The sequence below is a fragment of the Larus michahellis genome, chromosome 3 (assembly GCF_964199755.1).
Source record: "Larus michahellis chromosome 3, bLarMic1.1, whole genome shotgun sequence".
In the NCBI taxonomy this organism is placed as follows: domain Eukaryota; kingdom Metazoa; phylum Chordata; class Aves; order Charadriiformes; family Laridae; genus Larus; species Larus michahellis.
In genome coordinates, this window is record NC_133898.1 from 21,453,609 (window position 1) to 21,479,065 (window position 25,457).

General features: G+C 44.5%; 1 protein-coding gene across 1 annotated transcript in view; it reads left to right on the plus strand.

Moving 5' to 3' along the window:
• The first annotated feature begins 588 nt into the window (after window positions 1-588).
• Window positions 589-25,457, plus strand: part of LOC141740396 (calpain-8-like) — a 30,867-nt gene continuing 5,998 nt past the window's right edge. The window contains exons 1-15 of the mRNA XM_074579040.1: window positions 589-1,000; window positions 3,702-3,771; window positions 11,539-11,657; window positions 12,773-12,906; window positions 13,206-13,374; window positions 14,264-14,347; window positions 15,148-15,233; window positions 16,597-16,671; window positions 17,676-17,836; window positions 18,528-18,703; window positions 20,732-20,743; window positions 22,447-22,658; window positions 23,222-23,258; window positions 23,946-24,011; window positions 24,949-25,006. Of these exons, the coding sequence (XP_074435141.1) occupies window positions 764-1,000; window positions 3,702-3,771; window positions 11,539-11,657; window positions 12,773-12,906; window positions 13,206-13,374; window positions 14,264-14,347; window positions 15,148-15,233; window positions 16,597-16,671; window positions 17,676-17,836; window positions 18,528-18,703; window positions 20,732-20,743; window positions 22,447-22,658; window positions 23,222-23,258; window positions 23,946-24,011; window positions 24,949-25,006 (1,696 nt within the window). The 5' untranslated portion in view covers window positions 589-763. The remainder of the gene's footprint in view (window positions 1,001-3,701; window positions 3,772-11,538; window positions 11,658-12,772; window positions 12,907-13,205; window positions 13,375-14,263; window positions 14,348-15,147; window positions 15,234-16,596; window positions 16,672-17,675; window positions 17,837-18,527; window positions 18,704-20,731; window positions 20,744-22,446; window positions 22,659-23,221; window positions 23,259-23,945; window positions 24,012-24,948; window positions 25,007-25,457) is intronic.

Sequence of the window (25,457 nt, forward strand, 5' to 3'; positions counted from 1 at the left end):
GTGATATAATTTTCCATTTTTTTGGCCTGGGTCATGCTCCTGGATTGTATCCTTGCCCTCTACAGGTCATATGGCCAAGTGGCCATTTCTAGCTCTGTCAAGTTCACACCTTTTATTGCTAATAATAAACTAATTAATAAAAAAAACCCCCACACTGCTTAGAGATACGAAAGAAATTTTTCTTTTTTTTTTTTTAAAAAGTACATTTAAGCTAGAAGTCCGTTCAATTTTTCAACATTTTCCTGCTTTAAAACTCACTGACATCACCATAGCCAATGAAGCTGTAAGCAGCAGATACCCAGCCCCAGGTTTTGCGGCTGCTCTACTCTCCAGGAGTATAGAACCAGATCTCAGAAGGAAGGAAAGGAGTTTTAAACCCTCTTCACCTGGATTTTTAAAGCACGGGTCCTCAAGCCTGACACTGAACACACACAATTGCTTTCCAAGTGTAAATAGGCGTGTCAGCAAAACCACTGGTTTTCCCTTGCTCCTTGTTAAAAATGTGTTTTAAAAAGGGGCAGCAAGAAAGCAAATAACGTGGGAGTAGCACAAAGCAGCGCCCACAGTCCCAGCCCCCGCCAGCACCTCTCAGGTACATCTTGGGTACATATTTGCACTTCTGGTGCCTCCTCCCTCCAGAGCTGGTGGAGCTGGTGTAGGGCAGCCCCTGGCTCCACCTGAGCCCCGCTACCTGCCTACGTTCACCTCCTCTTGCCCAGGAGGTAGGAGAGCGTTGTGCCGCACGCCGGCAGGCTGAGCCGGCATGTCCGGGGTCGCGGCCAGGCTCTGCCAAGAAAGGGCGGCTGCCGACGGGCTGGGATCCAAGAGGAACGCCATCAAGTTCAAGAATCAGGACTACGAAACCCTGAAGCAGCAGTGCCTGCAGGCTGGCACCCTGTTCAAGGATGAGGAGTTCCCAGCCTGTCCTTCGGCGCTGGGCTACCGGGACCTGGGACCATACTCCTTCAAAACCCGGGGGATAATCTGGAAGCGCCCGACGGTAAGAGTGCTTTATAACTGCCTGTTTTCCTGACTTCAGGTCTAATCAAAGCTCACCTGAACATGCACGCTAAATCACTGGTGAGCCTGAATATCCACTGTTCCTGTATGTCTTGGTTTGTCTTGCTTAACCTCCACAGTTAGCAGAAACAAGGTTGAAATGGGGGTGAGAGGAAAAAAAAAAAATAAAAAAATCAACATCTAAGCTCTTTATAAAGCAAAGAATCCTATGACTGCTTCATGGGAACCTGCTTCCTCCCTATTCATCCCAGCTCCACAGAGCCGCGGCTCCAGGGTGCAATCCAGAGATGGACACAAAAGCCCCAGATGTACCCAGACAGAGCAGAGGGCAGCCCAGAAACGGTACCTACACGGTGGTCCTGCCACTCTGCACCCCAGCAAATCAAGTTACTACTTCAATAAAATCCTCTGCCTCTCTACCTACAACTGTTAGAGACCAGCCGATTGGAACAGTTATTACCCAAATACATATATCCTATAAATAGCCAGTTTCATCAGGAAAGATTAGATGCTGATTAATTTCTTTTTTTAAACCACAAAAATCAGGGCTTCAGAGATTTTTCTGCATTTTCATCTTTCAGTCATTTTTTCTGTCCCTACTCTGCTCCTCCTTTGTCATTTTGCCCCTCCTTGCAACATCAAGAACAATTGAAAAAAGGAGAAGGAAGGAAAAAAATACCAAACAACTTCCCTTCCTCTGATGGCGGAAAGGAGAATAAGAGAAGAAGGAAAATTTCAAGGCTTAGATTTTATTTTTTTTTTATTCACCTGAGAAGTGAAAAACAGAAACGTGCAGGTTTAATAATGCCACATTTTACCCTGGCAACCCCATTTGTCCATCAGGACTTCGCTCTGGCACCTGGGTGTTTCAGCAACAAGTACCACAGAAGCACCTCTTGGCTTTGCCCACCCTGGGAGAAGATCAGTCTTAGAAAACTCACTAAATTATACTTTGGTTCCTCACGCAAGAACAGCATCGTGCCTGCAGCAGAGTCACAGTCACAAGTGCAGCCTGGTCAAGAACGACTGAGGGAAGGGTTAAATATCCCAGCCCTGCCTGCATGGGACCCCTCCGCCCTCCTGGCACTCAGCAAAGACACCAGCAGTTTACGGACACTTAATCCACGAGTACTGGGACCCACTGTCTTATCCCTGTGCGTGGGACAGAGTCCAATCCCTGCTGCAAGGTGACACAAACACTCTGCTTTGCTCTCCTACGGAGGGACCTGGATCTGACCCACTTTTCCATGTTGTGGATGACTCCTGTCGGAGGTCACAGCCCTGCTCATTTCTTGGACTTTTTCATCCGGCCAACAGGTTTCCATCCACAAACTCCGCCCGCGATTGCAGGCCGATGGGACCCCTCTTCACTTACCTGCCTGCATCCAACACAGGCAGCAGGACCCAGTGGGCAAACTGGACGAGACCTGCTGGAAACATGCCCCTTGCAAAATAAATATCCACTGCTAAGACCATCCCAGCCCCCAGGCTGCGACTGCTGGTGTGCAGACAGAGCGTGCCAGCCACTCTGCCATCAAAGACTTATCTTCTGATTTCAGCAGTGGGTTTACAGAAAGAGAGGAGGTGGAAAGGCAGTTGTGCCAAAGGTGTGTGTGGCACTTGGCAGCGGCTCAGCAAGGACAGGTGTCTGGGTGAGTAACAAGTCATTCGCAGCTGACTATCACCGGGTGCACCCCTTTGGAGGGAGGAGAGAGAAACCAACACAAAACCTTTGCTGTGTGGTAGGTAACCTGCTCCTGACTCCTACCCACTGAGACAGCCACGAGGCAGCCGACCCGCTGGATAACCACAGAAGCAAAAAGGATGTAGCTGAGATCACACCTACGGCGAGAGGAGATTCACCAACTGGCTTTTCATCACACACACAAAGTCCTGGGTTCTCCCTGTCTCCACGGGATGCTCAGAGCTGACAACTGCTGGGCTCCGGGAGAGCTGGTGACTGCCTAAGCCTTCCTCAACCCTGGTTGCCACCTTAGGCTTCCTGTAAACTGCCCCTTTCTGCCATCCAGAAACTCATGGGAAATGCCGGTGCGAAAGGAAAGGCGCTTGTCTCTAGAGAGACTTCCTAATATAGGCCATGAATTGTTGGAGGGCTCAGGGTTGGGATAGGAGGGACAGACATTGCCGTAACCTACTTATCTGGCCCCGAAGGACCAGAAGGAAGCGGGGGCGGGGGGGAGGGAGGCCACCAATAAAAGCGTTTTTGTGCTCGGCCTCTGAGGAAGCGGGGTCGGGGGGGGGAACCTCCTCCGTGCCCGTGGCCATAGAAGCTCAACACAGCTCCAGCGCCAGAAGCGACCGTCACAAACTCGCTCACACTGCTTGAGCCAAAACCACAGCAAGATAAAGTAAGATGTAAACGTCGAGGTTGAATTTTCACCTCTGTCCCCACAGTAGCAAAAATTCTCACCAATATTTACTGGCAACCTCAAGCAGCAAAGGGCTTCAGGATTTGCCTCAAAAAAATACACGCAGTCTTGAATTTAATAAGGCAATGTTTTCATGACATCATGTTAATCAGACAGAGGACAAAGGACACATATTTTTTTAAGAAATGTTGAAAGTGTTCAGTGTTTTTTGAACACTGAAACAAGGAACTAGAAATGAGAACTTTTCAGACCAGAAAGGGTGATGCATACTTTGAAAATGTGTCGTTTCAGGAGTTATGTGCCAACCCTCAGTTCATAATTGGAGGAGCTACTCGAACAGATGTCTGCCAAGGAGAGCTGGGTACGTACAGCGCTTCTGAATTTCGTTTTGGAAGAAGGAGGAGAGAAAAAAAAAAAAAAGAAGCCTCATTTAAAAATTCCTCATCCACAGACCTTTTTATTGGCTATCTCCCAGACGTAGTATGGAGAGAGGCAGATACCCAAGAAGAGGACTCATGCACCAGCATTGCTGCCCGAGACAATGTGTATATGGGCTTGTAAGAGCTATGTCAAACCGGGGAGACACCAAAGTGTCTCCTGGAGGTAGGAAACTAATTAACCATTTGTGGAGCAGAAGGCTAGCTTGCTTTTCACCTCTTGAGACAGAGCTGGACACCAAGCTAATCACGAGAGCACTTGCCCTGAAGTAAGAGAGTGGGCTTCAAGCCCACCCCAGCAAGAGCGGCTGGGACAAGTGACACCAGGGAAATTTCACCTAGTCATCAGGGATTTTTCTCTGGGAGGCAGAGCAAGCTCCAGCCTCAGTCTTGCACAACACAAATACACGACAACCACCGAGCAGAGCAGGAACTGGTTTAGTAGAGGGGCTGGGGCTCTGACGTGCCATTTCGTGCCAAGCAGGATGGCCCACCTGCTTGCAGGCATGAGTTAGAAACAAGCACCACATCATAAAAAATGAAGAGAGCACGTAGACTTTGTAATATCATCCCCAGCAAGCAAACTGTTCCAAACCCTTCATGCCGAATGCTCCTCCTGCTTGTACAGCTTTTGGTGTAGAGCTACGAGCAGGGAGAGGAACTGTGCAAACGCAGCCAAAAAAAAGGCAGTGTTGCTCCAAATTAGGGCCTGATGCTGATGAGATGTCTCTCAGCCAGCACTCATCTCTTGAAGGTCCATCATAGAAAAACTTGCTTACCCACTTTTGCAAAGGGCCGGAAGGGAGCTGTAAGGGGCTTTATCCCCCTTCGAATAGCTGCGGCAGCAGCCGCCCTCCCTGCCTGCCTCGCTGATAGGATCCAGCTCCAGAAGACAGCAGCAGCAACCTCTCCTGACTGCATATAGAGGCGAGAAGGCTGAAACTCTTGTAATGAGAATTTGATAGATTAGACACAGAGAAATCAGCCTTTCTCCCTCCCGCGCTGCTTACCGCAGTGCTCCTGACCTTACTGGTTTTCTAGCCCATCCATTGTGCAAATGAGATTCAAACAATTTCTGCAAGTCATTGGCAATAAATAATACCAATGCTGGTCCTGTAAACACAGCACCATTAAAGCAATTGCTAAAAAATTCCCTGGTGTGTGGGCCTGTGCTCCAAATGCTAAAAATAAGATGCCCAATCATACACTTGCTCCAGGATATTTATTCGGTGGATGCTGGCACAGAGTATGGGGAAATCACTTCCTGTATTTTAGGAGAATGGTTCAGATAAATAATAAAAGCGACATTTCTTGTCACCTCCAATTTGGGGAGTTTCTATAATAGCATGAAAAAAATAAAATCATATGCCTGAAGTAAAACCTCATTTTCCTTGACAGTTTACAAGCTAAAGTACTGAAGAATATTACCTGCTCTTAAAACTAGAAGAGGTCAATGCATTATTTGTGTTAAGCCTAGGAACTGAATGCAAATACCTTGAGCCCCTTTTTATTTCTGTCACCTCCTGAATGTCTCTGTGGAGTCCCAGTCCTTTGTGCTAAATGGGCTTTCATTAGAGCAGCGCCAAAATCCATCAAATAGTGGTAACAACAGAACTGGACGCAAAAACCTCCTGTGAACCTAGGGACGGTGCCTGCCTCCCGGCTTTCCCAAGTCAGCCCTCGGCGGGCAGTACCCCAAGAGCTAGTCCTGAAAGCTACCCCTAAACCTAGAAGAAAAGCCCCCAAATCTGTTTCTGCTTTTGTTAGGAGCTTCCTTTTCTCCCTCTCTCTCAAAAAAAGATAAAATAATCAAAGACAACCCAATGTGTTTCTACAAGGCTGCTTACAATCGCTTCTACACACACTGACCCTTCACAAAAATAAACTTCAGAATATAGGCATGGGACTTCCCTTCTAGCGTTCAGGTATTTGCTTTACACCTCTGAGGCATATTATGCTTTTTTGGTATTTGATCCAATACCTTGAATATCAAAGTCCTTGTTACTAAAGCCCTCATGTAAAACGCTCCTGTTGAAACAGGCCCTGATTACATATTTACGTAAGCCATGTATGTGACCTGTTAACAAGCCCTTTAGGGAAATAGAGCCTATTTTTAATAATCTTCTCTGACACGTTTCTTTTCTTTTAAAAATAACACTGCAGGTCTGGGTTTATGTGAACAAAAGGAACAGGGAAACCCAGAGTTAGTCTCACTCCATTAAACTTATTTCTTTGACAACAGTGTAAGCTAGATGAATATCAGCTTGGGAAATTTGATGGGAACTTGAAAGACTTGAAATATTTTAAACGCTCTTTGAACCATATCTTTTTGATAGCCTAGTAACAACTTGAAATGCAGTCACATAGTCTTAGTTATTAAAGGTGATTTAGGAAGTTTTCTTGCAGCTATCTGAATAAGTTAACCCCGGAATTGTTTGCAGAAAATTAATTTAAATAATATAAAACATACCGAAACCTTCTCAGTTTAATATTAGCTTTCCAGATCCACGTCATTTATATTCATGGGGCGCCTTTTGTTCTGGAGGCTCAGAGGGTACTCCAGGCACTGCAGCTCCCCTGGCCTGGGCTCTCAGCTGGAGAAGTCCCCTGAAGCCCACGCAGATGCACCAGTTCGCACCAGCTAAGGAGCCCACCCCACGCATGCTTTACGCGTGTCTCGTCTTACGGGCAGATTTGAGAAGATTTGAGTAGATTGGAGAACAAACCAAAGCCTGGCAGCTCTGAGATAAATCTGGTACCTGTTGAGGGAGCCTTTGGAGCTCCTGTAGGCAGGACAGTGCTTAATAGTACTGGGTTTGTTCACATAGCTTGCTATAGACTTTACTATATAGCCCTTCTGATATTCAGTGCCACGGGCCCAGGGGTTTTGGGGTTTCATTCTAGCAGATATATCCCCTAGATCTCAAAAAATACCTTCACTGACAACTATGAGACCTCAAAGAGAAGAAAGCCTGTTCCTTTGCTGGGTGCTCTTTTGCCTTTCTGTACACAGCTGCAGAGCTTAATTCGTTTCCACAGAAAACTTTAGGAAGCCTTCTTTAGAAATCTCAAAGCAGGAACAGCCTGCACTGCCAGAAATTACAAAGCTAGCGGGTCAGTGCTTCCTTGATGTCTAGTAGGATGCCCCAGGTACTACAAGCTCTGAAGAAGAGCTTCCAGCAGAGACTAAAGCTGAGAGTCAAATCTGCTTGACAAACCGGGAAGCAAGAGCCACAGCGCTGTATTCGGATCCCTCCTGAGCACCAGGTGTTGCTGAAATAGCGACAAGCCCGAGTACAGCCAGGACAGAAATGCCTCTGTGCTGTCTGGTTAGATCCTGGAGTTTTGGCTTAAACTCCCCATCACTAGGTCAATGAAAAGTTTAGATGGTCTGCGTCTAGACACTTTGATGATAGCTAGACAGAAACTGAGCACAGCTCTGCCGCAACTGAAACTAATCAAATTTCTCATTTATTTTATGGCCGCTGAGAGTGCAGCGTGCTTGGGTAAACATCATCAATATAGAGGAGTTGCTCAGCTCCCAGGTCACCAAGGATTCTGTATTCTCTGCAGCAATTCGATTATCTCTGTAAGCCAGGAGGTGCCTGCGTAGCACCGAGAACACCAGCCATCTCAGTACATCCGTGAGCAGAGACTGATTTTATTTCAAGAACACTAATAGTCAAAGTAATTCTCCAAGATCGTGTGTGTGTATATGTATATATACATATACGTGCAGAGCTAGGCACAGCTAGGTTTCACATTTACGCTTCCCACCACAAACTCAAGGTCAGAATTGCTTTATTTCACATGAAAATAAAAACAACCAAAACCTAATCAGACTTTACCAACGTTACAAATGACTCGGATCCAGGAATCAAGCTGGCTGCCTTTTAACACGTTCAGCAGCAGCAGTGAACGCAGCAATTGCCACTTGTCTGAAACTTGTGTTCGTGAAATACGAGACCGAGCAGAAAGCGGCGTACGTATGTGCCGGTAGGTGATTTAGCCTTGCAGGGCTAATGCTGAGAACACTATTTATTTATATAAGCTAAAAGGCTGCAACTTCAAACACATGTAGTGAGCAGAAATCCTTTTTTAATATTGTCATTTTACTGACCATAACTGTAATGGAAATACATTCTAATTAAATATTTAATTAATTTGCCATCGGCCTCATTTCCACTCCCTCCAAAAAATCATTTTTTAGGAAGGGAAACAAATAGTTTCCTCGCAGTTTGAGAGATGGCTTATAAGCCTCCGCTGAATCAGGACAAGTTTTAGGGGTCCTACACAAGCTCTCTTTCTAGGGAGCTCGTGCAGCCCCACTGTACCATAGGCACAGCCACAAACAAAACTCTGAATTTTGCTGCCGGCAAAATGATGTTGAACTTCGAAAAAAAAGGAACACATACTGTCAACTTATACTTTTAGAACTTGTAATGTATTACCCAGTAGGGCTGAGAAACCTTAGTAATAGGTAACAGGACCCCATTGCGGTGTACAAGAAGATCAGAGGCAACCTGTGCAATTTAGGCTCCATCCTGGAAGCTCCTTGGTAAGGACAGATTCCTGCATCCTCTTTAGTTTGTCTTAAAGCCAGTGACACAGGAAGCTGAATGTAACGCGTTGCTTATATACAAAGCTGCCCCCAAACCATCTGCATCTAGGCACCCCATGCAAACCTTCCTTTTTATCAAGTTACTGCATAGCAGCCAATTCCCAGCTGGTTCCTTTCGGAGGGCACGGTTAATATTTGTTCAGCCACAAGCTTAGCCAAAAATATTAGGCCCCCAAGCAAGGTTTAGAGACAGGACTCTGCATCGCTCAAGGCAAGCACATCTATTTTTAAGGCCAAGTTCACTGCTGCAATTCTTCCAATGCAATTCTTTCCACGCGCGCTTTTGGCGGACTTGCCCCAAACGCTTCCCCGGGAGGTTAGACTGCATGGTGCATTTGCGGGAGGCAGAAGTGCCAGTGCCACTCACTCTCCCAGATGCTAAGAAGTTAATTCATACCGTAAGATAGCTGTAAAGGATTTCACGCTGCGTTTGGCATCTTATGGGGATGAGATTCTGAAATTGTTTAGTTCTGAGTCAGGGAAATAAATAACGTATTTAAGGAAACCCCTCTCATTTCACTGATTCTTCTGCCTAATTGCGCATCAAACATACACCATCCTCAGCAAAGCCCAGATTAGTTTCCCCTTCGCTGGCTGTAAAAGCCTGGCCTGGACCAGGGAGGGGAAACCCTTCCAGATGTTGCACATAGGGACTGCACCAATGCGCCACTGCTGCTGACCTTCTCTGGTCTCACCGAGGTGGAGGCACACAACAGGGACAGCAGGACCCCCACCCTGCCACCTTCTCAGAAATAATCTGTGGTGCTTCACAGCATGCCAGGAGCAGCCAGAGCAGCAAGAATATCTGGGGCAGCTGAAAAAGTGAGGGCTTCAGTTCTAACTTCACAAGGCTTTTCATTTTCCTCCTCTAAAAAGCCATTTCCGTACCTATCACCATTATTTCTACCTCTCCAAGCAAAAGCAGCATAAGGCGTACACCCATACCAAGCAAACCCTCAAAGAAATAGATACAAAGCAGGTCTGAGCATTCTCAATCTCATTATTTCCTGAATCTACATTTTCTTGGAAGAGAAGGCTCTTAAAAGCCTATTTTTCCCCTGCTTTGTGCTCTTCCAGTTTCACTTATTTTACACATAGGTACCTAAGGCTGGAAGGAACGTTCCACGCCAGTGAGTTGAGCCCTGTCCCACAGAATGCAAAGTAATTTGTACAAGAGCTAGGCTGAAGATGGGCTTCAGGAGGTTTTTGCTCATAGTTGTTCTAAAGGCTGAGGCTTTTGGACTCTCCTATACGCACAGCAGCAACTTTTTCCTATTTCCAGTTTAAACATCTCACAACCCTTTTATTGTAATTTGTCTGCTCTTTTACAAGGGAAATCTTACCTTTCAAGTAAGAGCTCTTGCCTCAAACTGCTTTTCTGCAAAGTAGCATTTCACCTGCCTCACGCTTCCTCTTCAAACTTTACTTGCGTAGGATAAGCAGGACACGCTTTTTTTTTTTAACCTCTTCTCATAAGAAATACAGGTGGATGGGGGGAAGCAGGTAATCCAGCCATTTTCTACCCCCTTCCAGCTTGACCGCTCTTTCCTGAACATGGCGGTCAGGGTGACACAGAGCAATCCTGGGGGAAAGCTCAAGCAGAACCTCACATAGTAATACTAGGCTTTCCCTCCTCACTGAAGTGCCCGAGCTGGCACGCTGGGTGGATCACGCTTCTGCGCCCATAATCAGATTAGTCAGCTCAGGTGGTTACAGGTCATCACCCCAGGGGTACTTCTTTATAGGTGTTTCTCCCCGTCACTGTTTGCCTAACTAGGAACAGCTGTTTCTTGCTCAGCTCATAGGAGGCATCTGGGGGCGATCAGCAGGATACAGGCACCAGAGAGCACACAGCACCAGGCAAGTCCCAGCATCTTACCTTTACAGTTATATTCATCCTGGCACTGAAACACAAAGCCCAAGTCAACATAAAGGGTTAACTGCTGCTCTAAGATATTAAATCATGCTACAGATTAAACTCTTTCCTCAGTTTCTCTGTCAGGTTATTTCCACTGACGCAAGAGCTGTTATGCCAATTCCTTCTGCAGAAAGAAACACGTTTTTGGCACAGATAAATCACAGGGAACCAGGAAAACATTGGTACCTTCAGAGCAGCTTTGTTTTCCTAGACACAAAAGTTCTTCCTACTGTTTGCAGTATGCAAATACCATGAGAAACCCATGAGTCACTGAGCTTCCCAGGGGCTCCACCTTCAGCAGATAGAGGCTTCCACTTACCCAGCTTCCAATCCACAACAAACAAGTAACCAACCCAGCAAACAGCTGCGAGACACCCAGACTCTAGCACGGGCTAGGCATGTCCATCCTTTCCAGGATAAGGAGCGAGACAGAGAAAGGACTCACCTCCTCACAGAGCTCCCAGGAGACTTCAGCCTCCGTTAGGCTTGTGGGCAAATCTGTGGCAATACCCCCAAGTGCTGGTTCAAATTCAGACCTTCAAAGAAAGGGCTAAGAAGGAATAGCCCCTGAAATGCTCCTGCTATCCATCAAATCTTCTCCAAAAGATAGGCATGAAGTCCTACCACCCCTCTATGAACCCAGAGCTTTTTCCTTCTTCTGGACGCCTTCTAAGCCCTTGCCTTTCCCAGGTGCGGAGGCTCAGGTCTAGTTAAAGTATCACAGGTCGTTAACTCTGTACTGCCCAGCCAGGCTTTGCAACCCACATACCCCAAATGCCTTCTCTCTCTGGCTATGTTTTCAGTCTCCTGAGGGCATTAACAAGCTTAGATAAAGTAGCCAGCTTTCACAGCTTCTTTAAAAAATCAAAATAGCAAAGTCCAAACTAGACCATTGAAATTATTACCATGATTAGCCTCAAAGGCCCCAAGATACCTATGTGGTCTGGGTGAGTGGAAAATGAGCAAAAGTGATAAATAACACCACAAAATGAGAATGGATTGCTGAACCAATCCTGAACCTGGCAGGACCTTGCAAAGCACTTAATGCTGGTATTTTGGTCTGGGTGGGAGTGTGACAGAATGGCGTAAGGATCAGCTGGGCAAAACGCTATTTGTTAATAAACTTTTCTGCCTTGTAACACGTGTTTTTAGGTGATTGCTGGCTACTAGCTGCCATTGCATCTCTCACTTTGAATCCAGATGTTCTGTACCGTGTTGTTCCCAAGGATCAGAATTTCCAGGTGGACTATGCTGGGATCTTTCATTTCCAGGTACCTATATGATCAATGTATCAAGAATAAAAGAGGAAAATGCTAGTATTTTGCTAAAAGCTGCTTTTTTATGTTTGGCACAGGCTAAATATTCAAGAATTACAGTGTGTAAGTGAAATTGGTGGGGGGTAAGGGGGGAAAAAAAGAGGAACAGAATAAAATAATATTGAATGACACCTGCTCACCGGGTAGGCTCTGCTGTCTTACAGCTGACGGGGCTCTGGTGAGTTACACAGGTTTTGTAACTGAGCCAAACCATTATGCCACATGAGTCAAGACCAGCTCTGTCGCTGCTGACTGTCAAGAGTGAATTCAGGCTGATGTGGTTCTTCCTCCTTCCCTTCCCTTCCCTTCCTTCACCTCCCCACCACTTTGTCGAGACTTCCTTGCCTGCAGGCCTGGCGTGTTGGGAGTGAGCCAGCCTGCTTTGACTAGAAATTAGGCTCAGGTGTGAGCAGTGTGGATCCACCCTGCAAAGCTCAAGGAGGTGTTTCGGTGAGGAGAGATATAGAGCACATACTTATCCCTTCCACCAGCTCATCTCAGCAAAGGTGTTATTATGTAAATGATCTTCTTTCCCTTCCTTTCAGGACTGCATCAAATTCAGGCAAAAAAACAGCATTAGCAGTGTTTCACATGTTTCCCAGTATTTTCAGAAGGGATTAGCACTATTGAGTGCTTCCCCTTTGGGTGACCTCTCCTTGCAGCATTTTTACGGGATCATTGGGGTTTTTTTTCCCATGGATTGGGCCTTAAAAGAGTAGACAAGAAAAGACTTCAGAGTATCCTGTCTCCGCACTGGCTTTCCGGAGTCTCCATCAAGTAAGCTCTGCATGGCGCACCAACAGTGTTCCAGATGTTATGTGCAAGATGTTGCTGTTAATATTACCTATCAGCAAAACTTTAATACAGCATTAAGGAGCCTGAGCAGTGCTTCATAGGGATGGGAAGAGTTTGCCTCTGTTACAAGCAAGAGGAGTCCAACATGGGAATGAAACCTTACAGTGACTTACCCAGGGAGAACTGGTGACAGGTGAAGGGGTAGGAAGATGGCACTACAGAGCCATTACGTGTACACCAGCCCTCATCATCTTTTCCTTTCTTCTTTTCATCAGTTCTGGCAGTACGGGGAGTGGGTGGACGTCGTGGTGGACGACAGGCTGCCCACCAAGAACGGGAAGCTGGTCTTCGTGCACTCGGAGGAAGGCAATGAGTTCTGGAGCGCGCTGCTGGAGAAGGCCTACGCCAAGTACGGTGGCTAAGCAGGAGGCAACGCTCCTGAGTGTGCAGAAGTTGACAGCCTGGGTGGTTGTGGTGTTCACAATGCCCTTCACTCAAGTTCAGTTCCACCCATTATTTAGAGTTTCCTCTAGGTCCATAAAGGGTATTGCCAACCGTCTGTTTCAAGGGGCTTTACTTCTGGTGCCCCAGGTCACACTGATGATCAGACAGCCTGAGGGATACCAAATTATGAACCCTTCTTTCTGCAGTGCCAGTGCTTACAAGTGGAGATGGCCCCTTATGCAGCTCTTGTCATCTCCCTCACAGGTTGAATGGCTCTTATGAAGCTCTCACAGGAGGGTCCACTATGGAGGGCTTTGAGGATTTTACTGGAGGCATCTCTGAGTCCTATGAGCTGCGGAGGGCTCCTTCAAACTTGTACCAAATCATCCAGAAGGCTCTGAGAGCTGGGTCGTTGCTTGGTTGTTCCATTGATGTAAGAGACTGCTGCTGCTTTACTCTCCTCTCCTGTTCTCAGGGCTCTGGTCCATACTGTAACAAAAGCTCAAACCAATGTTCAACATAGGTAGGAAGGTCTGAATTAAAAGCATACTACAATTAATGGGAGACTTTTATTGATTTCAGTTATAAAAAACTCTGGATGAGGTTCTAAATACCCAACTCTCATCCTGCCTTCCGTTTTACAAGCCAGCCTGTGATAATGCTTTGAGCCATGAACTGGGGACTACTCTTCCTGAACTCCATTTTCATTCTCTGAGTATCTTTTCTCATTCAAATTCTGCATAATTTCAGTTCTAGACACACAACTGCCAAACTCTTTGAGATACTTTGTTGTAGCCTGCAGTCTAATTCTAGCTTTTGTTTTCAATCCTAAAGATTATTGACACCTGTAATACAAGTTCTCTCAAGTTACAGATGATGTTTGTACATGTTTTGGAAACTCCACACCTTTCACATCCTGTTTCATTATCTTGTTTGAAATCCTGGTTCATGGCATATAGGATTACCAGAGTCGAAATCTTGATATGCTGGCTCTCAACCGAGGCAGGCTAGAGCTTTGTTGACATGAACACATCTTTGCAGGTGACTGGATCTGTTACCTGAGCTAGGAATTGGATTTAGATTTCGATTTCTTTGTACGTTCTTAAGTCTCTGTTGTGCTAGGACTACGTATTTAGGGGCATGAAACTGTGGAGATGAACTTTTGCTGTGGATCTCACCTGTGTTTAATACACTTTGCATCAGGAATGTTGATATTCATTGTGCATACCACTTTGGATATCTTCCCCCGTATTAATTTGCTCACAAAAGCTGTGTTCCTACACAATATATAGTCCTAAATGTGTATACTTTTATTGCCCCAGATAACTTCTAGAGCTGAAATAGAAGCAATCACAAGCCTGAAGCTGGTAAAGGGACATGCCTACTCTGTCACTGGAGCAGAAGAGGTAAGCCAGCCTCTCCAGGGCCATCATACAAAACAGCTTGGGGTTGCAATACTGCAGTGCCTTCAACTTTCTGATGTCTTTCTGTGACTGACCAAATGAAAATGTTGCTAACGTGCACCCTCTGACAGAAAGAGAAAGTACCTGTGGTACTTAGCCAGGTTGGAAGCTCCATACTGGTAGTTTATATAGAGTATACTGTGCAGTCCACAACTCGTGTTGTACCAACAGACTGGAATACAAAATGGGCCAAGCTGTTACTGAAATGGAGGGTACGGAAAGGAGAAACATGAGAAGAGGCAGCCGTTTCTCCACGTGTTTGTACTGCATGAGGTGGGAGCAGTGTACTTTGCCAGTCAGCGCTAATCGGAAAAGAGTAAACGCCTCTTTTATGAACTCCTTCATCAGTCCCACCTTCACAGTGAGCCCTGGATCTCCTGCTCTGAAACTGGAACCTTTACAGAGGTGTCCATGCCAAGTAACCTCTTCCGAACCTTGTTGCGTTGTGCGGTATCTCCTGCTTTTGAGGATGTAGATATGCTGCTGCTTTGCGGCTGATGTTTTTCCTTGCAGGTTGCTGTCTTTATATGAAATGGTGAGTGCTGCGGCTAATGGCTCACTTGGTGGCGCAGGATAATGTAAAATAAGGGTGGAACGCATCTAGGTGTCTTTTAACTATTGCAAACTGTTATGGACTGTGTCTCTCAAGTACAAATCGTGTTCTGTCTTGTCTGAAAAGCAATTGCCCCATGATGATTGGAATAATGGAAGTGATTAGGCTCTGTTTGTTGTGGATCTTTTAGGTATATTACCGAGGACGGCCAGAGAAACTCGTGAGGCTTAGAAATCCCTGGGGTGAAGTGGAATGGACTGGAGCTTGGAGTGATAAGTAGGTTTTTATACGCCCCTGCCTCTCTCTCTTCAGTGTGTTCTGGTATCTTTTAAAAATTAAATTGGGACTATGCAGTTAATCCAATCACAAAGCACATTTAGGAGAGATACTAAATCAGTTGGGATAAAACACTATTAATTTATTAGCAAGGTTAGATATTGATCCACTCTGCCCAGCGGACATTCTTCCCTGCCTCAGGCAGAGCTTTCTAATAAGAAAGAACAGCCCATGTTTTAATTGTGAGCAGCCCAATGCAAGCCATATCCAGGTCATTTTGCAAGATGACTTTTCTCAGATTGATCCGACTGATGGTGCCAGGGCCTTTGTAGGATATGCAAACCAATCCTATTCCTCGGAAATACAGCAAGGGTAAACCTCTGTTGTGCCTCTGCCTCAGCTCTAAGGTTGCTGGGCTCTAAATGAGACCACTATTTGGTTTCTACTGCAGCATCTGAAAAAATGGGGATGTTGACTAAGCTAAGGACCTAGAAGTTTGAAAATCTATCAGAAACTGTCTGGGCTTCAACTGCCTCGGTATCTCATGAGAATGGCAGTGACTGCACGCCTTTTATTTTTATATTCAGAGTGGCATAGATTTTATTTTCATTTGGGCCACAATATATTTTTTCATGCAATCCTCTGAGATTTCAGTTTCCTGTCCTGACTGGCTGCAGCACCAGTGCTGATGTTGTGTAATACTTAAGGACAGACAATAGAGATAAACATTAGAATTATTCTTACCTGTATCAGAGCTGCTTTGCTCAGCCCCAAGATAAGGTGCCTCAGGCCCGCAGACGTGCCATATCCTGTTTTGCCATGGGACAACCCTGCGGAGGCAGGTGCAGAACTGCACCATCACGTGGGAGCAGATCCGAGCAGAATCCAGCTTGCTGCACCGCAACACCAGAATGGGAAAAGAGCAATGCTGTTTTCTGCAGTACATTTTCTAATCCCATCTCTTTGAATTTCTTGTTCTTTGGTGACCCCAACAGCAGAGCTTGTATCGTTTCCCTAGGGAGAATATCAGGCATCCCAACAGATCTTACAATGCAGAAGCTCTGCCTGACTTTCAGGCTGCGTGTTACCTAATCCATCCAGTCTGCAATATATGTACATCCCAGCACCTGGCAGCGGTGACTCAGTTTAAGACTTATTTGCTGCAAATACAGTCGCAGTCTGATTCCAGCCCTGTATAGTCAGGTTGCAGTGTGTACTGCCATTGAGAGGGGCAGAAGGTCTAGTTGTTGAAGAAATGCATGCTCCTTTATCAGCTGTAACCGAAGACAGAGCCTAACTCTCTGATCTCGTTGTAGAATGAAATACAACGACTGAACAGCTTGCTTTTGTGCTTTGTCTGCAGTGCTCCTGAGTGGAATTATGTTCATCCCAAACAAAGACAGGCTCTGGATAAGCAAGTAGATGATGGAGAGTTTTGGTGAGAATCGTCCAGCTAGCTTAATCTTTTGTTCATTTTATGTGCACATATGCTTTTTAAGTAGTCCTTTCAGTGGTATGGAGAGAAACTGCCAGCGCCAAGGGGGTTAATAACAACATACGTGTGTTGTTAGCCTCTTGTTTGTCTCCCTTCCCATTCAAACATTACCTTTTATTAGAGCTTGCATAACTCAGTGCTTATCCAAAATATAGAGACCAGATGGTAATAAAATCAATGAGGTGGTAAGAATGAACCTCAGCTGCTCTATATTTTGAGGTTTGTTTTTTTGCCTAAATGCCGCACACTAATGAAAAAGTTTAGATTACTAGCTTGGGAAGAGTCTGTTTACCCAGACCTAATGGAAAGCCCATCCCCGTTAGCTGATTATATGGATCAGTACTGAATGCATGTCACTCTGTCCTAGACTGGAAAGATAAATGCGCACCATCTCTCAGTGCAATCAGCTACACGGGCCATAAGGCACTGAGAAATGAGAACAGACCTCTGCTCGCGGCATGAAGTGATCAAGGCCTGTCACTCATGCAAACCTACTAGGGATGTTAAAAACAAACATTAACGATAGAATTAAGGCAAAACATATAGTGGAGACTTTTTCTACAGAGTGACTCTTTCATACGGGCCAACTCTTACTCACATTAAATGGCATCTCCTTGCACATTTTGTTCCACCAATTTTAGTGAATTTACTTATGAAGTATGATCCATGAGGGATTGTCCATGGCTGGAGATGGCAGAAAACGGTATGACTGAGCCCATAATGTGTAACAGCTGTTGAGAACAACTGTGTCCAGGAGATACAGCTCATTCAGGGAGTGGGTAATTTTGTTTCCCAAAAGCCGGCTCCAAGTTTCAGAGTTCAATTAAATGGGGCTTTGGGCAGCTCTGTCGTACTGATGTTTGCTACCCTGTTGGGGGAAACATCCATTCGCAGTCACCTGGACTGTTGCAGGCTGATGGACTAACCCTGATCTTTTTGTGCACCAGGATGGCATTTTCGGATTTTCAAAGGCAGTTCACCCGCCTTGAGATCTGCAACTTGACTCCTGACACGCTGACGAGCAACAAGGTCAATAAATGGGACCTGACCCTGTTTAATGGACAGTGGAGACGGGGCTCGACTGCTGGGGGCTGCCAGAACTACCAAGGTGGAGACCCAGCCAAGAAATACCAAAAAAACAATCAAAATAAATGCTTGTGAACCAGTGGGAGCTTTGGTGGGAAGGGCTTGGAGGTGCAGCTCTTTCTGCTGGGTTTAGCTAGTAAGCAAAAGCTCAGCAGCCTAACCCAAGATCTAATTCACACTGATTTCTTCGTTGGGGATTACCAGCCCACTAAGCAGTTAATTCATGGCTGTATTCCTTTTTTTTCTCTGTCTGCTTTTCCTGCTTACACGGCTTTTGCAACTGACTGGAGTAATCCTCCGAAGGGTTGCGTAGGCCAGGAAAGTGTCACAGTTCAGTGGCAGTGTTGTTTCCCATTCATTTTCAGGTCAGACCTCTGGAGAGGCTGTCTGGCTTTTGGTCCTCTTGCGACAATAACGGCCTCAGCCAAGGATGTTTCCTGAGGATAAATGACTGGCTGGAATTAACAATATCAGCTCCTCCCTGTTGGTCATTACTCCCCAGGAAATACCTTGGTGCTTTGATTTGCCTTGGCTCCAGTTGATATTCAGCATAGTTGTGAAAACATAAAACCGTGCAACGTAATGGAAAGGGTTGGAAAAACTCCAGGCAAAAGTCCTTCCAAAGAGATATTATGTGTAATTCTAGTGACAGCCATCTTGGCTGCAATGACAACAAAATTTCCTTCTTTTTGTCTTGCCTTGGGAATTTTTAGCGACATACTGGACCAATCCCCAGTTTAAAATCCGGTTGGACGAACCAGATGATGACCATGAAGGGAGTTTGAATGAACCGTGCTGTACTATACTGGTGGGCTTGATGCAGAAGAACCGCAGGAGACAGAAGAAAATGGGGGAAGCTCTGCTTAGTATTGGTTATTCGCTCTATCAGGTGAAGTTTGTTCCTGATTAAAGGCTTTACTCCCTCTTCTGTTACCCTGGAAAAAAATTAGCAATATGCTACATCTTGACATTCAGCACTACACTTCAATAAGAATTGGATTTTGCAAGATGATTCAAATCCTTTTCTCATTTCTTCCTGACCCGCATAATATGGGAAGATTCAGATAAATTTAGGCTCAGTTCTTGTCCCTCTTTAACAGGAGAGCAACGTAAAACTAGAGGCAATAATTTAGCAACAGTCTCATTGAGAGACTTCTCTTTCAAATTCTGAATGGGGGCAGGCTCAGGGTGCCTGGCAATTCCAGATAAGTGTTTCTGATTACAGCCTATCGTTAGTGCTCAGTAGTCACTTTCTTTTTTTCTTTTATTATTTTTCCCTTGCATTTGAAAATTGTTTTGATTCATTGTCTACCGTGTTATTGTTCTGGTTCAGTAGTTTTGGGTTTGTCTTTTTTCTTTTTTTTTTTTTTTTTTCCTGATTCTCACAGTATTGCTTCTGTCTCTAAAAATATAATGTAGGGAAAAATCTGCAGCGTCACCTCTAATTTCTGTGACGTGAGGGGAGAGAAGTAAATGTAGGAATTTCCAACCAGTATTCATCATTCCCAATATGATATCTGGAGAAAAGCAATTAGATGTTGCATAGATTCCACTGGATGAAGATCATTAACCAGCACAGGTGGGAGCAGATTGGAATGGCTGACTTTTGCCAATATATCTTGTGCAGGATGGTTCAAAACTAGGCAAGGTTTTCGCTAGTGCCTCAGTGTCTGCATACACAAATGGTTCTCACCGAGTACATTTCTGATTTGCCATCTGCGTGGTGCCAAGGACCCTGGCCTATTGGCATCCTAGAATTTGCACATTAAGGATATTTTTCTGCTCATACATCTGGGTAAAAACTTGAAGACATTAGCAGGCCCTTCTGCTTTACATCTATTTAATCCCATCTGTCTGCTCCATGATGTTTTCCATAGTAGGGTAGACTTGGTGACTCTTAAGAAGATGAAGTCTTTCTTTTGAAAGAAATGGCTGCTAAGTCACCTCAGGTGGACATTCAGCTATGATCCAAGTTCCTTGGGTCACACTCCCACTGTTGTGGATTTACATCACTGCAGCTGATGCTGTGACTAAGGAGGTCCGGTTAGGACAGCATGGATGGTAACCCAAAGGAGATCTCTGTGCAGGAGAAGGTGAAAAGGTGTATGCTCAGGTCTACCTGCCCTGCAGAGCTTTTGTAAGTCATGTGGCTCAAACTACCTACTGACAATAACTGTAAGTGTGCCCATCGCCAAGCTCCTGGCCGCCTAGTATGCTGGTTGTAAGGAACAAGACCTGAGGTCTCAAGGGGCCATCTCAGGCCCCAGAATCGTCGTGTGGGTGATATTTTCAAAAGCTCTTTTGGGACTTGGGAGGACACTCTCTTTGGCTCTCACAGAAATCTGTGCTCTCAAGACAACTAATTGCTCTTGGAAAAGCTACCTTCTTTTTGGAAGTACAAATTAATACAGCAATTGAGTTAATTTAGGAAGGACCAATCTTGAAATTTGTTAATTGTTATAATTATGGTTACTTGTTATAATTGATGGTAGCCTTATATTTTCATCATATACCAGTAACTGTGGACTAGTGGATTTTAGGTCTGCTGTAATAAATTTTCAGTGCATTTTTTGTTAGCAAAGTGGGGCTAGGCTGTTGACTTTCCTCGCTGAACCTTTCGAGGCTTACCCGAATATTTCCAACCAGTAGTATAATTCACAGCACCATATCAGGAGAAAGGCAGTTAAAGGTTGTATAGATTCCTCTGCATGATCCTGTTTTTCCTGTGGAATAGCTTTAGCACCAGTTGAGAACTTCCTGCATAACTTCGTGCATAACCGATACTACAATAAGTGGTTGTAAATGGAATTTTAAAAAAAAATGTGTCTGGAGGAGGCTTTGTTTGATTTATTTTTTTTTAATGATAGAAGTGGGTATGTATCAGCCCTTTAACATCAGCTCTTTCTCTTCCTTTCAGATTCCTCAGGAGGTATGTAATCTCTGCTGAAGACTTCTAGCTTCCAGATGGGCACCTCCTGTTGATCTGGAGAATTTAGCTACCAGGAAGACTTCTTCCTTACTAATGACAGCTCTTCTGGAGAGCTTTGTTCTTGGATCACTGGACCCATTTCTCAAGTTCTGAATAACCATTTCCAAGGGACTGTGGCACGAGGCCTTATTACAGATGTCTGAGTCCCAACCTTGGCTTCATTTACACTTGTTGAAATTTGGTTTCCACTAAGTTTGCATAACGTAGGTCAGATTTGTCTGTTTAGTAGAGGTGAAGGCAGAGCAGGGTCTCTGTACTCTAAAATCGAGAAAATGTAGCTAATGTTGTTCCAAAGAAATGCCAAACTCTGTGGATCCATTCCTTCTACAGTTCTGAGCTGGGGCTCCTGGTAATGAACAAACCCCGTTGAACCTTCCCTAACCTCCCACATGTCGATACTGAGGAAAGGGGCTTTTCATTCCTGAAGGAAGAGACCCCAGGGGTGTCTGGCAGTAGGAATAGCCTATACTCATTACCGAGGTCCAGCAGCCTGCGCTGCCAATTTTTCCTTGGCTTTTCAGCATTTTTCTTCTCTCTCGGTAAATGAATGTGTGGTCATGTAGCAATTAACTGTGTTCTTTTAACAGCCTTGCAGATGCAAAGGGAAAATGAACTTTATATATTGAAAAAGATATGGATCTAGCTTCTTAATCTTTGCAGTCCCACTTAGTTTAAGATTGAGTGGGGAGAAAGGATGGTGTTGTCGAATAAAGACCAAATCCAATCTTATCTTCAGAACAAAAGAGGAAAAAAGCCCATATTTTTCTACAGTTTACAACAGAAAAGCAGAATGATTATAAAATATTTGATAACATCTTTGTATGCTCTGATCTTAGACAGCCAGAAATCTTATCCGTATGCAATGCCAACCACACAGCACTTTTTGTGGATCATTGAATCACACTTTTTGAAAGACATCACTGTGGAGCAAAAGTCACGAGTAGAAGGTTTAAAGCAGAGGCATTATTCTTACATTACTGTTTCTTGTTACGTTGGTGTTTTGTTTTGTGAGCTATGCAACGTTCCACTTGTACAATAGTATATTGGCATTAAGGAAAAGTTCAGTACTGTTTTCCACATAATCCAAAGGAATACCCTTAGTATTACTAATAGAAGTTGGGTAAATCATCTAATCTGGCCCCAAAGTCTCAGCCTTGTGACTGCTACTGTGTTCTCTTTAATATTATTTTCTCTCTAAGTAAATCAAAGACTACAAGCCCTATGCAATTAGGAGATCCATCCCATCCCATACATTGCTCAAAAACGTTCTGAAATTTAAATTTGCTCACGAGCAGCCTGTGAAAGCAAAAAATTCTCACTACGTGGATGACTTAAGTACAGCAGGTGCTAGTTTGACCAGATATGAGCATGCATTATGAACTTTTTATTTATTTTATATCACAGACCGTAAAGAGGCATGTGAAAAGATAACCCTTCTAAAGGAAGATACTTTCCCCTTCTAATTATCTGCTTGACTGTTTCTCATGACAGAACCCTGGTGGTTATCTCTTACGCCATCATTTGCAGATTTATTATTTTATAAGAAAAAACTTGAGATGGCTTTAAAGCACTGAAATTGAAATAGGGTGGCTTGCTTACCAGTGAATTGTCAAGTGGTTCTAACAAAAACACGTTTCCCACAGCTGGAAAATAACACAGATATTCATGCGAACCGTGCTTTCTTCGCAAGGAACCAACCAGCAGCCCGGTCTGATCCTTATGTCAACCTGCGTGAAGTCTCCAGCCGCATGAAGCTGCCCCGGGGAGAGTACCTCATTGTGCCGTCCACTTTTGAGCCTTACAAAAATGGAGAGTTCTGCCTGCGAGTTTTTTCTGAGAAACAGGCTAAAACTCAGTGCGTATCTTCTCTGTAAAGCCTTCTCTTCTGCTCATGAGGCACGTAAAGGAAAAGGTCAGGTGTTTCACCCATATCCCGTGCTCTATCTTTTCCCTTAACCGACAAAATAGGCCCATTTCTAGGATCTATTTTCTTACATAGTCTACCATATGTGACACACACGCATCCATGGTAGAGAGTCATGGCTCTTCAGATGGCCTCCAGCAAGTACTCAAGCGGTGACTAGATCCCTCAGGTCTGTGAAGTAGAAGTTCCCACAATTAAAGAGTGGAGGATTTGGGAGTATGATGACGAGGAGGTGGTTTTAAGAAGGGTTGTATCATTGAATGAAAAAACCAGGAGTCTGGATACAAGAAAAGAATAACAAGGCTGGATTTCCCAAGGAAATCTTCAAAGAGGTGGGACAGAGAGAGGTGTAGGAAGCGGGAAACCTGGGGGCTCATTCTATGCATTTGGTAACACCTTATATTAAAACTGCTTGTTTTGCTAATTATTTTAAGGGCAAATGATAGACTTGTCATTTCTTGTTGTTTTGGATTTTTTTTTCTGTTGTTCCTTAGGATGATTGGTGATGTGGTGGCTGCAAAACCATATGAGGTAAATGTCTTAACTGGGCAGATTTTTTTGTGTGCGTGGTTTTTTTTGGTTTTTTTTTTTTAACAGACTTTCCTTTCATAATTTGGGGGCAAAACAGGGGTGAGATTTTTATTTTTCCCCTGAGTTGAGATCACAGTATGCGTTTGTGCTCAGGAAAAATATTTTTTGCTCATGAGGATTCTTTACATATCTCCGTGGCTTAGTTTCATGTGCATTTTTGTGTACCTGGGCCCATGTGGAACAGAAACTGTACCCTTGAAGACTGGGCTTTAAATTGTCCTTCCATCTAGTACAGGTAGGAGGAGGCAGGGAGGGCACCGAATGATCCTTTTCATAGAAACAGTCTTCCTGAAGCCCAAGAGAAATTGCAAAAGCAGACTTCCAAGAAGCTGCTGAATTGCTATGGCCAGGTGCAGCAAGTTGCATTTTCACTGCAACTGTTTTATAAAACTATTTTGGTAGTGGAAGAAAACTTTTTCATCGGTCTTAGAAAGTATTTACTCCCAAATGAAGCCAGCCCCTGGCTCGTCGTGATTTAAGTAGTGCCTCTGGTTTGACATTGCTGCAGAGCAAGCGCTCATTTTCCATTGCTGTAAACAGTCCCCTGTAAAGCTGCTTTACGCTATCCACAGCTCGCGTTCTAGAACCACCTTGTAAACCACACTCTCGGTCATCTTTTTCCTCTAGCCTCATGTCGATAACAAAGATATAGATGATGAGTTCAAGACTCTGTTTCAAAAGCTCTCTGGAGAGGTAAGTGGATTAAGGTGAAAGAAAAGATTGGGACCTCTCTGTTATGATTATGCAAATATTTGACTTGCCAGTTCCTTTTACTGTCTGGTCTTCAAAAAACCAAGCAGTTCTTCCCTTTTATTAACTCACCGTTTCAGTTCAATTTGTTTTACAATAGAGCCGTTTTGCTACATTGTTCCTCTTATTGGTGCAAAATGTGATTTGTTCCCTCGGTAATGCAGGGCATGGAATAACTTTGAAAATAGGGGTGATGGGAGTGAGGACTGTGAAAATATTATCCCACGGTGAAATAAATTACCTGTGGAGTTAGCGTATAATTCTGACAATTGCCTAGTTGGCCAATTCCTTCCTCTTTGTTTAGGAGCCTCGGGCATTGGAAAAACTGTTGGCTGAGCTTTCTCTCTATTTATTGTATTTGACAAACCTCAGTATCGACAAAGCCCTGCTGTGCTAGCCTGTGGCTGTCGAGTCAGATTTTCTCTTAATGAACAGGTGGCCACTGGCACCGAAGAGGAAAAACATCTTGCTAGTTAGAAAGACCTTTTTGAGTTTTGAGAGGGCAATTTTAGTATTGTTTGGTTGTAGTTTCCATAAGCCCAGAAAATCTCAAGTGCTCTCCTGAACCTCTCTAGCTGAGAAAGACGGTAATCACCCGATTCGGTCAAACCCGTTAAAAAGTTAACATTTACTGGGTCATGCCACCACGGCACGTAACAAACCACTTATTTCCCATTTGAAAGGCTGGGAAATACTCAGGGTTCCTGAGGATCTCCTCCACGTGATGTCTGATGGTAAATGTAAAGTGTTAGAAAAAAACCAAAGGTTTGCATGCCTTAGATATGGAAGGAAAATACTCTCTGAATGTCTAACAGCAAATGAATATAGTTTGTTTCAAATAATTTTTTGTGTTAACGTACAAAATATTTTTTCTGTCCAGGACTGCGAAGTGACTGCAATTGAACTTCAAACTATCCTAAACAGGGTTTTGGCGAAGAGTAAGTAATGTTGTGTAGTTCCCATTGAATGGAGCTGAAAGGCACGTGATGAAATGGTGAGACATCAAGTTGCTCTTTGGTCAGCGTGAGCATCTGTGCCATCAGCACACAGAAGGGATCTGTGCTAGCAAAAATCCAGCTCTATCAGCTAATGGCAATGAAAAAACCAGTTTTTGTCCACCCCCCAGCTGGGTTCCTCCTGGTTTGTTGAACCTTTAATATGTGGGGGAAAGATACTACCTGGTGCTCCCCTTTCAAGTGCTGCCAGCCGGTGTCCCTCAGAGGCGCTATATTCCCTGTACCTTCTTGTGGGGAGCACCATGGGAAGATATTATTATGCTGCTGAATAACTTCTATGGACAGATAGAAGCTTACCACCCCCAAAACAAATAGCATCCCCTGCCCCTGTGCCAAAAAAAGCCATGTTAATCAGCTGAAGGGAAACAGTGGA